Source organism: Hydractinia symbiolongicarpus, chromosome 8 (assembly GCF_029227915.1).
Source record: "Hydractinia symbiolongicarpus strain clone_291-10 chromosome 8, HSymV2.1, whole genome shotgun sequence".
Lineage (NCBI taxonomy): Eukaryota > Metazoa > Cnidaria > Hydrozoa > Anthoathecata > Hydractiniidae > Hydractinia > Hydractinia symbiolongicarpus.
In genome coordinates, this window is record NC_079882.1 from 22,760,801 (window position 1) to 22,779,102 (window position 18,302).

General features: G+C 35.0%; 1 protein-coding gene across 2 annotated transcripts in view; it reads right to left on the reverse strand.

Moving 5' to 3' along the window:
* LOC130655621 (receptor-type tyrosine-protein phosphatase F-like) overlaps positions 1-18,302 on the reverse strand; it is a 148,029-nt gene that overhangs the window by 101,387 nt on the left and 28,340 nt on the right. For both annotated transcript variants that reach the window (XM_057458394.1, XM_057458395.1), the window contains exon 5: positions 16,260-16,397. In XM_057458394.1, coding sequence (XP_057314377.1) covers positions 16,260-16,397 — 138 coding nt within the window. The remainder of the gene's footprint in view (positions 1-16,259; positions 16,398-18,302) is intronic.

Below are 18,302 nucleotides of genomic sequence, written 5' to 3' on the forward strand. Positions count from 1 at the left end.
TTTATTGTTTGTTAAAAGCAGTGGTCTGTATAATAATATACAGGCCTCTGTAATATAATATACAGACTATATACAAAATTTTGCAGGTCTTCCAACATCATTAAAAAACAAGAAGGTCTAAAATTAGTATTTGAACTAGTCGATAAAGCCTGTGGAAAAATCCACTTAGACAGGATAACGAAAATGGGACCGTTATTTAAATTTTGATGACGTCAGCTAGGATCTGTCAAGAGACAAAATGTTTTTTCTTGGAAATTTGTTTACTTGTTGCCTTTATGGTGTAGAGCTTGAATAGCTGATTTAAATAATGTATAGGATCATTTGTTTTGGACAAACACTTAAGGAGATATGAGGGTTTAAACATTTTGCTGACCTCAGCAAAAACGAACAAATATGCAAAAAATTATTTTAAGAAATTTGTATATTTTCTGATGACGTCATCGACCCGTCTCTTCCGAAACGGATTGGGGACCCAGGCTTGGGAAACTTACCCAAATTGCTCCAAGGTGGTCCTTAGTTACCCACGCGGTGAAAAATTTCCAAGTTATTTGGCCTTAAAGTTTTAGGTGGAATGTAATTGCTTCATTAATTAATATACTTTCCTTTGACGTCAACATTATGTTAACATCAAAGTTTAGTACTTTACAGAACAAATTTATAGGTGATGTTTTATAGACTTTATCAAAGAAAGTAGTGAATATAATAATCCACTTTGCAAAAATGACAGACAGACACACGGAACTGGCGTTTTATTACAGAGATTGAAACAATGTCAGCCTGGGTACTAGTTTTCAATTATATTAGCAAAACAGTCAGGGTACGAGTTTGCTGAGTTATAAAAGCAATGTGCAAAAACATAGCGGGCTATCCGAATTTATTGGTGAGTTGAAAATGTTATCGGTCTGGGTACGAGTGTGTCGAGTTGTAAGATTAATATGCGAAAAGATGTCAGGCTATCCGAATTTATTACTTAAAATTGAATTATGTCGGTTGGGGTACGAGTTTACTGAGATATATAAGCAATGTGCGAAAAAATGTCAGGCTATCCGAATTTATTACTAGGATTAAAATATCGTCGGTCTGGGTACGAGTTTGTCGAGTTATAAGAGTAATATGCGAAAAGATGTCAGGCTATCCGAATTTATTACTTAAAATTGAATTATGTCGGTTGGGGTACGAGTTTACTGAGATATATAAGCAATGTGCGAAAAAATGTCAGGCTATCCGAATTTATTACTAGGATTAAAATGTCGTCGGTCTGGGTACGAGTTTGTCAAGTTATAAGAGTAATGCACCAAAGGAGTTATTTAAAATAGAATTCATAATGTCTGGGCACGACTCTTCTGCAGAGATATAGAATCAATGCGTGAAAAGATGTTACGCTATCCACCTTTATTACTAAGATTAACATGTTATCGGTCTGGCTACGAGTTTGTGAAAAAATCAAGCAGGGCATCTGTATTTTTTCTAACATTCAGACGGTGATACGAGCATCACTCTGGTACAGACCAGTTGAACAGGTCTGTACCAGAGTCGGGACCGTTTCACAACCCAAAACCCAGGGTTGTAAAAATTATAAGATTTCTCTGCCTAACCTAAATTTTTCTTAAAAGGACGCCGTGTTCGGTAAGCATAAACCACGTGACGTCAAGAAAAAACTACGACTTCTAGCGAGTGAAAAATAATGATGGCGAAACCAAAACAGTCTAAGAAACAGTAGATTTTTGATTTCTTTAATGCTTTTTAGTTTTGTGAATTTCAGTAGCTATATTTGAAGATTTTTGTGTAAAACTTTAGTTTGTTAGACAGTTTGTACGTCTTTAAAATTTCGGAAAATTGGCACTTTTATTTATGTTTTTACAACGCAATGTAATGCAATTTTTTGGCGTGGCAAGGACGTGTAAACAGAGAATTTTGGGTTGCCTGACAAAAATGAAACTATGTTACTCGGTGACGCACACCAGATGTAGCATTACGGAATTTCTTTTAATATGAAATAACTTCTTTGCACTTAACTGAAATGGTCAACATGTATATAAAATACGGACAAAAAATTCCATCAGTTAAAGCGTGGTGATCATATCGTAATGATTGAGATTCCGGGGCTCTAATTCGTAAAAATCAAAAATGAATAATTTGAGTACAAACAGAATATATACAACTAATGTAACAAAATTATTTGTTTAGTGCCAGTGCATAATTTCTAAAAAACTTTCAGATCAGTTAAGCTTGTCAGCATATTTTTAGGTTAAATGGTGATCCCGACATGTTACGAATATGTTTAATGCCTTTTATTACAGACTACAATTCAATTCATGGTGACTATTACTTTTCAGATCAAAGGCTGTAAGTCTATGCTCCCTATCTTAATAAGGGTCTGTCTGTCCACACGAAAACATTGTGTTGAGGACTGACTAGTCTAGCCGTAATTTGTCTGTCTCTGCTCAAACGCTCCGCTGAGTTAGAAAATCGTGCTACGGAAACACGAATATCAAATGCGATAAATTTTATCCAATGTGTCGGGATTGGTAAATTTAAAGGACGGACGGACATGTGGATTTTTCCACGGGCTAACGACTAGTCTCTTTAATAATAGTCGTATTTTGTTCGAAAAAGATGCGCCGCAGCTTTATTTCGGAAAATTTCCGCAGAACGCGATTTTTGCGGATTTTGTTTACAGAATTAAGGTAGAATCAAAAGAAAAAGAAAAAAACGAAAACATGTAACGAAGGCCATTTTGGTTTGAAAGTGGTGGTGTCAGGTTTGTCGATCTCCTTTTGTACTTTTTTTCTTCTTAATACCACGTGTTAAAATAAATACGGTCGACCCAAACTCTCAGGGAACTGATAAAAAAGTTTAGGACGTCGAAAGTTTGAGATAAAGGATAGTCGAGTTATCGAGCGTCGAAGACCTTCTGAAGTTCGAGATAAAATACTCGTTTAGCCGAAAACGAGGAACAGAAAAAAGAAATATATATATATATATATATTGATAGTAGTATGTGATTGTTACTAAACTTACTTCTTTCCAAAAAAGCTTAAAGTATTACTCTGCTTTCTCTAGGCTATATCCAGTTCGTAATAAAATGATTATTATTATTATTATTTTTATTTCTGAATTTATATACAGGATGAGTATATCAGTAAAAAATACTGTTATAAATATACGTCCTGTGAGCTGAAAGGACCGGAAAAATAGTTCCACAAAACGAAAATTTGAGATAACGGAGTTCCAGATGTATAACATAATTTTGCCTACAAGAGATTGCGATGACTAAAAGGACCGGAAAAAAAGTATTAATATCGATCGGGATTGTATATCATCTCGTTCTCTAGCCATGTACAGGGTCTGCTAAATTACGTGCCTTACGTGCCCTCGTGGTTACGTGCTTTATGTGTCTACGCGCCTTATTTTCGCAACGTACTTTATGTACTTACGTGCCCTAGTGCTTCTGCGGTAATTGGGATTTCATTAATAAACCTTCACGATTCGAAATAATTGGGAAATTAAGGGAAATAATTTTTGCGAAAGATGAATCCTTTTAAAATTAAGGCGTTGAAATTTTGCTGTTCAAGGCTTTTAAAAAGATTGTGAAGGTCCCATTGAAGTATCAACAACAACAAAAAACACGTGATTTTCCATTGACTCAGAGTAGACTAACAACGCCTACTACTGGAATCTTTAGCAACAACGAGGAGTATCCAACAAAAAGAATTATCACACAAAAATTAAGGCATGTAGGCATGTGAAAAGCTGAGGCACGTAGCCACGTTAAGTAACTACAACTTTTATAACAGTCATGAAAATATATTCCACAAAGAAAAATTGCTGAGTGATTTTTTAGCTAGACGGAGCAACGACGGGCTGTTAGGATATAATTTTTTGGAAAATGGTATATATTTTGCATATAGCATGTTCGAGACAGTATACCTGTACCAAGCGCTCATCCCATTGTTAACGACAGGCTATTTCCTGTGTTTCTATTTAACCGAAGTTGCGATAAATTTTATGCGCGGCATTTTTTACCTCTTTTTTTACCTAACTGCTCAGCTTTGAGTATATTCTGAAAAATATAAAAGGTTGGTCAACTGTTTTTTCCATGACGGTGTACCAACGGGTTGTAAACTGTGTTTTTATTTCAGCTAAAATTGTGGGAGAATAAAACACCATAATTTTGTGTGTGCTTTACTTCATTCCTATACTGAAGCGCTCAACTCTGCGGGTCTTATTAAGTACTTTACTGGGCGTTCCACGAAGTGTCACACAGCTACTTGTGGCTGATCCCGGCGTTTAAAGCTCCCCTGCTTCTTTATAATAGCTGTATACGTCTGTTTGTCACGCAAAATGATAACCGCAGTAGCGAAACATATAATAGTTAAATAACATATAATGTAGCTATACAAAATATTGAGACCTAGATATAAACAACTATAATATTTTCTCAATATTTGTAGATGAAACAAATTCAATCATCGAAATCAAAAGTCTCTAGTTTGCAAAATTCGCGGCCATAGCATTATCATATTTTATTTTCTATTTTAACCGCGGTGATCAATTACGGCAACTCGCCGCGTTAACGCAAAATTAGTAAAATCATACTGCTAATCACAACACAAAATGTCAACCTCCTCCCCAGGGCTCTTCTTCACTTTTTGATAATGGAAACACAAATCTGTTAGAAATAATAAAACATTGTAGGTCTGTGTACCGAGTTTGTTGAGTTATGAGAGAAATATTAAAAAATATGTCAGGCTATCCGATTTTAGTATTAAGATTAAAAGGGAATTTAGTGTAAATACCAGACTATCCTGAATTAAGTAAGTAAGTAAATATTCATTTATTTATTTGTCCTAATAGACTGGAGACCATTTCGATAGGATAATATCTAATAGGTAAAAATGACCACCAAACCAAGTTACAAATTTATAATTACAAACTTTATATACTCATAAATAACGATCGATATATACAATAAAAGGATTAAATGTTAAAACTACTATATGATGAAAAACAATAAAACTTGACCAGATACTTTAGATGACCCAACGACAGCGTAGTGAAAAATTGTAATTGATATTGGGGGATGTTTATAAAAGGCAAACAGTGATCACGATATTGGCGTAAAATTAAATATTATTGATATTTTGAAAGTACATTACCATCATCAACGTTTTAGAAGTAAAGTGAAAGCACAGTATTTTTGAGTAAGAAGTATTTTGTGTCTTTGTGTGTCTACGTGTGCATTTATTTGTAAGATGCATAGCCTGAGAGCACAGAAAGTCTGTGAGGCTTTTAACCTGTACCGGGGGATTTATAAATTATACTTTATAGTGGGACATTAAAGCCATTGCCCGAATTTTAATCTTAGTGAATCTGATGTGGAGATATAAGATTAATGTGGCAAAAGATGTCAAGCTATTCGATTTTATTATTAAGATTAAAAGTTTATCAGTCTGGGTACGAATTTGTCGAGTCAAAAGAACAATGTGCGTGTAGATGCCAGGCTATCCGATTTTATTATTAAGATTAAAAGTTTATCAGTCTGGGTACGAGTTTGTCGAGTCAAAAGAACAATGTGCGTGAAGATGTCAGACTATCCGATTTTATTATTAAAATTAAAATTTTATCAGTCTGGGTACGAGTTTGTCGAGTCAAAAGAGCAATGTGCGGGAAGATGTCAGACTATCCGATTTTATTATTAAGATTAAAAGTTTATCAGTCTGGGTACGAGTTTGTCGAGTCAAAAGAGCAATGTGCGTGAAGATGTCAGACTATCCGATTTTATTATTAAGATTAAAAGTTTATCAGTCTGGGTACGAGTTTGTGGAGTCAAAAGAGCAATTTGCGTGAAGATGCCAGGCTATCCGATTTTATTATTAAGATTAAAAGTTTATCAGTCTGGGTACGAGTTTGTCGAGTCAAAAGAGCAATGTGCGTGAAGATGTCAGACTATCCGATTTTATTATTAAGATTAAAAGTTCATCAGTCTGGGTACGAGTTTGTCGAGTCAAAAGAGCAATGTGCGTGAAGATGTCAGACTATCCGATTTTATTATTAAGATTAAAACTTTATCAGTCTGGGTACGTGTTTGTCGAGTCAAAAGAGCAATTTGCGTGAAGATGCCAGGCTATCCGATTTTATTATTAAGATTAATAGTTTATCAGTCTGGGTACGAATTTGTCGAGTCAAAAGAGCAATTTGCGTGAAGATGCCAGGCTATCCGATTTTATTAATAAGATTAAAGTTTATCAGTCTGGGTACGAGTTTGTCGAGTCAAAAGAGCAATGTGCGTGAAGATGTCAGACTATCCGATTTTATTATTAAGATTAAAAGTTTATCAGTCTGGGTACGAGTTTGTCGAGTCAAATGAGCAATGTGCGTGAAGATGTCAGACTATCCGATTTTATTATTAAGATTAAAAGTTTATCAGTTTGGGTACGAGTTTGTCGAGTCAAAAGAGCAATTTGCGTGAAGATGCCAGGCTATCCGATTTTATTATTAAGATTAAAAGTTTATCAGTCTGGGTACGAGTTTGTGGAGTCAAAAGAGCAATTTGCGTGAAGATGCCAGGCTATCCGATTTTATTATTAAGATTAAAAGTTTATCAGTCTGGGTACGAATTTGTCGAGTCAAAAGAGCAATTTGCGTGAAGATGCCAAGCTATCCGATTTTATTAATAAGATTAAAGTTTATCAGTTTGGGTACGAGTTTGTCGAGTCAAAAGAGCAATTTGCGTGAAGATGCCAAGGCTATCCGATTTTATTATTAAGATTAAAAGTTTATCAGTCTGGGTACGAATTTGTCGAGTCAAAAGAGCAATTTGCGTGAAGATGCCAAGCTATCCGATTTTATTAATAAGATTAAAGTTTATCAGTCTGGGTACGAGTTTGTCGAGTCAAATGAGGAATGTGCGTGAAGATGTCAGACTATCCGATTTTATTATTAAGATTAAAAGTTTATCAGTTTGGGTACGAGTTTATCGAGTCAAAAGAGCAATTTGCGTGAAGATGCCAAGGCTATCCGATTTTATTAATAAGATTAAAAGTTTATCAGTCTGGGTACGAATTTGTCGAGTCAAAAGAGCAATTTGCGTGAAGATGCCAAGCTATCCGATTTTATTAATAAGATTAAAGTTTATCAGTCTGGGTACGAGTTTGTCGAGTCAAAAGAGCAATGTGCGTGAAGATGTCAGACTATCCGATTTTATTATTAAGATTAAAAGTTTATCAGTCTGGGTACGAGTTTGTCGAGTCAAAAGAGCAATGTGCGTGAAGATGTCAGACTATCCGATTTTATTATTAAGATTAAAAGTTTATCAGTTTGGGTACGAGTTTGTCGAGTCAAAAGAGCAATTTGCGTGAAGATGCCAGGCTATCCGATTTTATTATTAAGATTAAAAGTTTATCAGTCTGGGTACGAATTTGTCGAGTCAAAAGAGCAATTTGCGTGAAGATGCCAAGCTATCCGATTTTATTAATAAGATTAAAGTTTATCAGTCTGGGTACGAGTTTGTCGAGTCAAAAGAGCAATGTGCGTGAAGATGTCAGACTATCCGATTTTATTATTAAGATTAAAGTTTATCAGTCTGGGTACGAGTTTGCCGAGATATAACAACAATCCGCGAAAAAATCTCAGGCTCTGGAAAGTTCAACGGATTAGCCTGTCAACCCAAATAATTACTCTGCATCTTCTTCTTTTATCACCTTGACTTTGTAAACGAACACAATGGATACTGAAAAGAAAGCATATACACTCAGAAACCGTGTAAGTTATAATATCTTACATTCTAATTATGCAAATAATTACCAACCCAAAGTCACTGCGTTCTCACCCGTGTGTAGGAATTTACTCCCGCAATATATGTTGCTCCAAGAGTTACTATTATATACTTTTACTGCACATTACATTGATACACAAGGTATTTTAATATGATCTTTGGTTGTTTACCTCAAAACCTCCTAAGTGGAAAAAGGTAATAAAATTATATACATCTAAGTAACCATTGTGTCATCATCCAGTTTTTAAAGTCTGTAAAATTACACAGAGGTAACCTTGAAAATAAAAGGAATATAAAATACCAAAGGTATGTTGAAAATGTTCTAGGCTTTATATGGAAAAGTAAAAAACATAATAATTCATGTTCATGCAGGATAATCGATTTTTGGTACGCGATTGGGAGGAAGCCCTTGAAGATGGCCACGGATTTACTTTGCATCAAATCGACACAGTAATCGGTGAGTATTTAATATTTGATTTTTTCTTTAACATTATTCAGGTCAGACAGGAGATGGGAAGAGGGAAAGGAGGGGGAAATGACCTTCGGACATACTTTAACTTAGTAACAATTAGTAGCCGACCCAAAAAAGTTTAAAAACTTTCCAGTCGGTGGTATGCCACGCCCATTCTTTAAAAGACCCGTGTATCTGTTTCGAATGTTTTGATATAACAATGATTTTCGTCGTTGGAGTTCTATAATTAAGCCTTATTTTTTTATCTCTTATTCACGCCAAGGACGTTAAGGATTTTGTGGATTTTTTTTAATTTTCAGCCAAGCAAACAATGCACCAAATAAACGCTATATCTTATTAAAAAGGCGCATAAATTTTTAATTTTTTTAACAAAATCGCGCTCTAATAAAAGGCTCAATTATGGCGCTAAATATAAATATCAAAAGTATCAATATAGTTACTAATACGGTGTCACGGTACTAGTAACTATATGCGACCGCCTTTGTTTAAATAGAATGAGTTAATATGTCAATCAATAGCAACCGACACGCGTGAACTTGCCCAACTGTGTTACTTTCGCCGATAACAACTAATCATCATCGACGAGAAATCGTCCCTAGGTAGCAACTGATGGAAATATTTATCTCAAACATTCATGCTGAGTGAGTGAAAATGACTTCTCTAATCCAAAGAGTACCGTTGTTTTGACCGCGAAAACAATAGATAAAATGGCACGAAAATTTCACACCATACGAAAAAATCGGAATGATATCGAGGAAAATATTGCGCCCTAACCGACTGGTGACGGATCAACCTCAGGCAGTCGATTAAGTTTATTATTTTTAGCAAATATCTACAAAATTGAGGAATTATGATACGCAAGATTATATCTATTGATCTGGTATAGAAGCTGTTTACTAATTTTTTAATTCTTTTTATCAGGCTATGGTGTCTTTGCAACAAAGTGGTTCAAAAACGGAGATGCTTTGCTCAGCTACAAAGGAAGTTTAGTTAGTGCGACGGAAGCAGATGATCTCGCAAAAGAGTACGGAGAAAATATTTCATCCAGATACCTTTTTTATTTCTCTGACAAAAATAATAAACTTTGCGTCAATGCGACAAATTCTAACTGCATGGCAAGATACGTCAACGACTCACCGCAATGTTTTTCGAACTGTCGAATGGTAATAAAGCATGATGGTGAAATGCCACAGATATGCTTAGTCGCAAGTAAAGATGTCGACGTAAACGAAGAGCTTCGATACGATTACGGTGATAAAGGAAAGTATTTACCATGGCGGAAAAGTTCTAATTATTTAAAGCCTTTGAAGCTCAGTTTAGAAGTTCAAGAAAAATTAAAAAAAACAAAAAGCGGCTACTGCGTCCAATTTTCATCTACGCATTTTCTCCCTCCACCTTCAAGACCTAGCTTGTTCAATTTTGTTAAGTTAATTTGCTTAATATCATTTTTCCATTCTCTCACACGCTTTGGTTCCATATTGAAACGGGATGCAGCAGCTGTTATTTATAGAAAATTTCCTTATTTTACCGATGTATCAAATATGAGAGATTGTATTTAGTTGTATTTATGAAATTTTTATATTAGAATAGAACCAATAAAATTTCATTTCAAATAAAATACCAAAACGATAACAGTTATTGATTTTTTCATATACTTTTACTATCGTCTCGAGTAAACGCCCCCTTATGAGGGAGGGGCTTATGTTAGAGGGGGTGTCTAGTAGAGGGGGCGTTTATTTGAAAAATGACTGAAAAGGAGAGCGTCTATTCGAGGGAAGAGGACAATATATTCGAAGCATTACGGTAACCAAAAATTCACTTGTAAGTCAATCCAATCGAATCATAATGGTCAGGAGCGAAAAAAATGTGTACTCAGAAAATTATGACGCTTATTGAAGATTGCGCCTTTCCTATAGTCGCTTATTAAAGACGTTGGTATGGGTGCTTGACAAGTCTTAAAATAATAATGTCATCAATATCTAGGTTGACTTTGCAGTTACTGATTCAAAGAAAGGAAAATTGCAGGCTAGAAACTCTAACGAAGATACCACTAAGAAGAATTCTCAAATCGTTTTTTGTAATACCAAGGTTTATGACGATTCAAGTAAATCTTATACTCATAACAATATTGAGCTGCTGCTTGGGTCAAAAGAAGAAAAAAGAGAGAACAGAATAAAACAGGTAGTGAAGAAGGACCAATCGAAAGTTTAAATGCCCTGTGTGTGATGTTGAACAGACTTACATCACAAGACATTTAAGGCAAAAGCATAAGTGGAGCTGGGAAAGTGCTGCACCAGCCTCTAGTCAGTTTTTTAGTAGCACACCAATAACAGGCAACGAAAAATTAAGTAAAATTGATAAAAAAACTCCGAACTATCATCGCAAGAGAATGTGTTTTGTTAAAAATTGCATGATGGTGAGGACAAACCTACCTGATCACGTCATGAAACAACACAATATCCCAAAAGGTCCTTTATATTATCATTTGCTGAAACAGGCACCCAAGGTAGACGCCCCTTTTATACAAGGCAAAGTATTTTTAAATAGAACATTGGAAAGCACTGTATCAACTTCAACTGCACCTATTAAACAGTTACAACAAAAGGCGAACGAAAATGACGTAGAGGAATGTTTCGTGCAATCTGTTCAGATTCCAGTGAATAATGATCGTTGTTGAAAACACTGCATGCAACACCACAAACGAATCTAGTTCTTTTGGTAAGGAAAGTGAAAGTGAGGAAAGTGAATTTGAGCCTGTTGATGAAAAGAACGAATCTGTAATATATAACCTTGCTAGTAACGTGAAAACTTTGGTTACAGACTTCATATGTTATAGGATCGGCCCTGATAGACAGAGAAAACGTAGGGCAGTTTACCTGACTGCGATTGAAATACGACGTATATTTCGTGTTATGGAAGTAAAGGATGACCTAAGCGTCGTTTTTAGAAATGGAGGTAATGATTTTCGGGATAAATACATTACAAAGCACTGTCAAGAAACGGAAAAAAACAACCAGTATCAAAAAGTATTTATATAGTCTAATAGACTTTTGCAAATTTTTATCGCTGAGGAAAAAGAAGTAATGAACAGCAGTCATCAAGACATTACAACGTTTATTTCAAAATTGCGGTAGTGGAGAAAAATTTTTAAAGTGCAAGAGAAATTGGTAAAATTTGAGCAGATGACAGACGACCGAGAAATGCTCATTGATCAGGAGCAAGTAGGAAGATACCTTAACAGTAACAAGGGAGCAAAAAAGGGTGAAGCCATACTAAAACTTTTAAAGGAAGACATAGGATATAATCTAACTCAGACGGAGTATTGCGCCGAAGAGATTATTTATATGCTGTGATTGATCTGGTGTGACGGCCAACCTCACAATGAATGAATATTATAGGGCAGCGAAGCTTGATGGAAAATGTGTAATAAATGTTTGGGACCATAAAACACTTGACACCTATGGCCCAGCTAAAATTATCCTTAATGAAGAAGAATTTGATTTCTTGACAACATACGTGAAATTTGCCAGACCACAAACTTCACCAAAATGCGAGTATGTATTTTTGAGTTGGTCAGGAAAGAAAGTGTCACCTGAGGACATTAGTAAACGTCTTCATCCTCAGTGGGACAGAGTTGGTAATTTTAATGATAAATGTCCTCCAAAAAATCTTTCAGCAAATATAATTCGGAAGTCTGTTAGCACAGCATTAAGAGAATCGGAAAGCTGTAATTTAAAAGATGCCGCCACGTTGATGACACACAGCATGAGGACAGCAGAGGAACACTATTTCCTAAGAAATATGGAGAAGTCTTCCTTGGTTGGGTCAACAGCAGTTAAAGAACTTTTCCAAGCTGACAAGTCAAACGAAGCAGCTAGACAAGAAAGCAAAAGAAAAGTGTGGTCAGAACAAGAGATTAAAGAGCTGAAAGAGGTGTTTCCTGTCAATAATGATGTGAGTTCGTCGGAGGTAAAACAAAAATGCGCAGCTGTACCAACTCTAACTGCGTCACCTAGACAGGTTTATGACAAGTTGCGTACCGAAAAACACCACCGTGTGCCATGAAGCGAAAATCACTGTTTCCGAAACATGCTTTAAAATTAATTTTAATGCATGGAAAAGAACTAATTAAAGGTGGAAGCTTAGATGAAAACAGAGTGAGGACTCATCTAGAATCATGTGGGTTGTTCGAGAAGTACACCTTCGTTCAGTTGCGCACTCGAATAAATTACGAGAGAAAAATCTACAAAGAAAAAAAGGGTGAATTTCATAATACATATAGCTTTATAGTTTATTTATGCTTATAGTTTGTTTTTGATAATGCTATTTGATACTTGATACTGCGTCAATCTTATTGATTCAAAGGAATTTCCCTAAAATTTCAATGTTTAGTTATACCTTCCGCTATTTTAACATCGTTTTAAAACTTCTTCACTTTTAATATAATTTAGCTCTTCACCTTTTTGATGAAAACTGTGAAATAAAATTCCAACAACGAATGTCGATTATCGATAAGAAAATGTAATGCTAGCAACTACAAACAGTAACAGCTTGCTCACATCCAGCAAAGCTAAGAAGCCCATGGTTAAAAATTCCCAATGATTTACTCTTTTATATTAATCTCCTCCGGTGAAAATGTAAATTTCGTCATTGTACACTAATAATTATGTCAGTGCTGTGGCCAGCAAAATGATTTTTTTTTGTTCTCCAAAGTATGTTCGTACAGGTTTTTTCTACTCCAAAAAGTAATTTCATCCTCTCCTCCTCAGGCAGCAGTTACTGATGTAAATAATTCCGGCGCGGCGACTTTCCATACCAAATAGGATAAGTATCTTGTCAATTGAAGTCTTCATAATTGAACAGAATATTTCGAACGGTTTCTCGTTCCTGTAGTACTTGGGAACATTTTCTCTCCTTAACTTGAAAATAAGTCGTTTATACTGGGCCTTAGTAAAATGGAAAATCATTAATCGCCAAACCGAAATCCTCTCTATAACAATAATATACGTTGTCTATCTGTGTTAGAAACGGTTGCACCACTGCGTTATTTTAGACTATCCGATCAGTAATTTCTTTGTTCATGATGACAGGCGGACAAGCAAGCATAAAATGCAGGGATATATATGTGAAGGGCAAATTCATGCGGGTTTTTACACAGGGGTGGGTCAGCGTCCTAATAAAAAGGAAACGCATCGTTGCATTAAAAAATACACAAGATATAATTGATCGGTAATTTTATAAAAACATAGGTTTCATAGACCTAAAGCGCAAGAAAACAATAATCAAGGGGCTAACAAAGACTTTCCCTGTCTATTGACTTGCAAAAGACTTTTCCACGATTCCGGCGCAAAACTGCTGATACCCAATACAGTAAACATTTTCTCTTGCCATATGTGAAAAAAATTAGAGATGGCAGGCTATCCGATATCGTCAAACGGCAATTTGTTTCCGCGGTTGGAAATAATAATTGGATCAACGTATTACCAATAATAATTATTGAATCAATTATTATCACTATTTTTAAGTTAGAGGAAATCAATATTGTTTGGAATAAAATAATAATTTTTTTTATTGGATCTAATCTCAATAATATAAATTTCGCGCAACAACAATAATATAATTGATCCAACGCCTGCCGGTTGTCGTTATACATAGGATGTCAGGCTATCCTGTTTTCAAATAGGAACATCCTAATAATAATAATAATAATAATAATAATAATAATAATAATAATAATAATAATAATAATAATAATAATAATAATAATAATAATAATAATAATAATAATAATAATAATAATAATAATAATAATAATAATAATAATAATAATAATAATAATAATAATAATAATAATAATAATAATAATAATAATAATAATAATAATAATAATAATAATAATAATAATAATAATAATAATAATAATAATAATAATAATAATAATAATAATAATAATAATAATAATAATAATAATAATAATAATAATAATAATAATAATAATAATAATAATAATAATAATAGTAAGTCCTTATATCGACATTCCACCAAATGTACCGGAGGGTAAGTAGTTTTTACCTTGTACATACACCGATGAAATAGCCAGGATGGCACTGACTTGGCAGGGATCATCACAGGTTACTGGCATACCAGGGAATTTGGTCGTGATCGCGTCATTGTAGTATTTAAGCTCGGCGTTCACGTAACGGTCCTTTTTCACAGGCTCTGTCGTCAATTGCTCAGATATCAACTCCTCGATCTTGACCAGATTTGACAATACTTTGCAACCCAATCAGGGTACTCTTCAAAATCAAGACTCATCGCCGGTACTGCATTGACTCCATGTGGGGACCAGATTTTTGGTGTTTTTACCCTGAAGCCAATCACGAGGTATCGTAAATGGTAACCTACTATATACGGATTATCCTTACCTTCATTGGAAGGAATGGGATCTGACACTGTTAGATAGTCCACGTTGATATCACTGATGTCCGTAAAGGTAGCAGTAAACGAGTAGAATAATTTAGGGTTGACAATCTCATTCTTAAATTGTAGCATCTTCTTTATTGAATTTTCAACACCGTCAGAGGATTTCATCACGGTCAAAAACTAACGCAGTTTATTCACCTCTTTGCTGCGCATGCGTTGATTTGTGATGACGTCATCACTATGCTGGGGAATTCCCCTACTAGATGCGCTAGAACTTTTTTTACTCATTTGCTATATGATAGGAACTTTACCTCGTTATGCATGGATATAAGCACGGTACTTTAGGGACTTACCCTTGAATTCCATGACTCAACACTGCATGGTAATGGATGGTCGGGGATTTGTTGGGTTTAACCATGTGTGCGGGATGTACGTGCACGACTGCTTTTGCTTTATCAATCGAAATTTTTATAAAATCAAATGTTTTGTTGCAAAAATAAGGTAATAGTTCGAGATAACGCTAAAGTGATCTAAAAAAGATCGGAAAAATAGTTCCACAGAGCGTAAGTTCGCGATAACGGAGTTCGAGATATCAAGTGTCGAATGTAGAGTTTTCAATTCTAAAATCTGATCAAATAAGTACTATGGGGACAAACAAATAATTGTGTTTATATCTATATTTCTTTGTCGCAACATTTCGACAAGATTTTCCATAGCTGTGTGTATAAGGAACGACTAGGTCTCCGCGGTATTTCCTAAAAAACATTTAAAAAACCCCAATCCTATTACGCGGAGACCGTATATTATAATTGTCGTTAATACCTCTTAAAACTTAAAAGGTTCTTTCGCGGTTAATAAGAATATTTTTTTGTGATTTGGTTCGCTCGTTAACAGCGTAAGCAAACATTGAAAAAACTAACAAGTTATGTGGCGAATAAAAAGTTTCACTTTATTTACGAATTTGTTCTGTGAAAGTTCTAAAGTTAGGAATATGTTCGTCACGATATTTAACTATTAGATTTCTTGCTAGTTTAATCTTTAACATGTAATATTTTGATAAAATGTGTGCAATCATTGACTCGTGACAATCACATTAAAGTTTCTTACTATTTTTACGTTTAGCCACCTTTCGTTCGGCAAATGTGTGACACTGTGACAAATGTAAGTCAATACTGACCTTATATGACATTCCGCGCTTAATAATGTAAGAAACGCATAAAAACTTGTATTTCATAAAATTAGAAAAGAAAAAAAAAATAACAAGGACTTCTTTTTATGGAAGCAGATCAGGTCTGTCAGTGTGAACTTTAAAGACAATTATTACATCGCAAATTTTAATCCTTAATTTTAGAGCGTTATATTAGTAGTACGCATATTAAAAATGGCATTTTAAGAAAAATAACTTGTAATAATTGTATTAGTAGTAAAAATTTTAATAGGTCAGTGTACATTGGAATTATCTTAGTGAGCGTGTTGTTGGGATGAATGTGCGGAACACGATATATTTGAGAGAAAGGCAAGTGCGTCACATAACTTTCTAAACAATTTAATAATTTTTCAATGCGTTTCAAAGGAGCACAAATTTACCTTGCCGTTTTGAAAGGGATTCCACTTCATTCCATTAATTGAAAAATCTAGCCTGAATTCTGTGATGAAATTTCTTGCTACAACTGGATCACCTTGAATAGCAATTCCATTGATTGTTGTTTGGCTCTTAAAATCAACCTAAAAAGGACAAAAATTAGTTATAGGCAAAATCTTATGCTCTATGACATACATGTTAATATGTTCTGCTTACAGTACACCGTAGTACAGTCTCACCGAGCATTTTGGAACTTAACTCCGGACCTTAACTTTTGCTTTTGTTAAATCAGCTGGGAATACCTCAAATTTCTCAGAAGTACGGACAGGTTGGCTAGGAGAAAAAATAAAAGCCTGATGTTACCTATAACACATCGCATTTCGTGTGGCTTAAAAGAGGGAAAAAACTATCGATATTTTATAAACTAAGTCATGTTGCATTCATTAGATACAAATAGATATTGTTATATTTTGCGAAATAAATTTCCCTTACAGTTTCAAAATGATTAATCGTAACAATGGGCTAAGCAATTAGTGCAGGTAAACCATGTTGCACGTGCGTATAACATCGATTTAAATAAAGGCACAGGAAACAGCATGTCGTTACCCCGTCTTAACAATCGCTCAGCAAATAATTTTTAAAACATTGATAAACAATGTAGCTACATAACTGTATTTACCATCAGAATTGGTAATTAAGATGTTTGTTGTAGATAAACTGCACTAGGCTACTTTTACCTTTTAGCCAGAGGTAGCTAGGTACCAACAACAGCGAACATAAAAAAATTTAATGTTGCCTAGGATAAAAAGCGCTTAAAGTAAAATGAGCAACAATCAAAAAAGCAATAAGTTAGGCCAGCTATAGCTAAAAAAGAAGAAGAAAAAAAAGGAATGAGTAATAAAATATACGCCAAGAAAATACAAGCAAAAAATGTGCCTACAGTTTGGGTTGTAAGGGGGGGGGGGGCATTTGCCATTTTTGCTTTAGGGATTAAATTAACAACTAGGAATACCTTCGAAGTAGTAATAGAAAAACTGCATCATAGTCGCCCTTCATATAATACCTATTACTAAGGTCGTAAGGTAGGCCTAGGAGCTCCTGCAATGGTCGATGAATCACCACCGAGTACCCATCAGTGACAGGGAGTCTGCAGTACCCATTTTTCAATACAAAAAGCTTAATCTTGTCCTCCGCCTGGCTGTTGACAATGGTCACCATCTCCTCGATTTTGTACAAACCATTCACAATAGAGATGCGAGTCACCCTCTGATCAGGTCCCAATTTCCTGATCGGAGTGTCGTTGTCGCTGTATAAATTCAACCATCCGGGCCTAATACTTATCGATTTCAAGGCAATGCGAGTGTTTTGGCCAAAGTATTTCTAAAATATAGTAGGCTTATGGATATCAGTGATGTACAGTTGCTCCGTTTGTTTTAAAACAAAAGATGAACATTTATCAATACAACCATTCTGCAAAGTATAAAAGTAATAGGGGTGAATTGCCACTTGGTGTAACCAATTTGGAGCATCAGGATCTGTATATGAGTACGGACTCCCATATCCCTGTGGAATTCCCTGATTTCACGAAATACAACATAAAGGTCCCAACGACCTACCTTGATGACCCTGTTAATGTGAATTGGAAAGGTTAAGCGTTGGACTACTGGAATATTCAGGTGAACTTCGCTACCCATTGCACAACAACGGCCCTAGGCATATGTAGCAAACACATGACAGGTTCCGTACCCCTCATCAACAGTATTTTTTAATTTCACGCTTACTATCATATGCGTCACATCCTGGCAAGGATGAAGATCCCCATGCCCTTTGACTATGGGTTCGAACAGTATAAAAAACCATATTTGAGCTCTGGTTATGCACAGGTATGTAGGTAATACGGTGCAGATCCAAATGCCTTGTACAAGTTTAAAGCTGTCATGTCGTCGTTGATAGATGGTAGGTGGTGGCCAAGTTGACGGTGATTGGGTCAAATTCATCATGCCGACAAGTCAAGATCTAACATCGGAGGGTCTGAAGAAGCTAAGTGA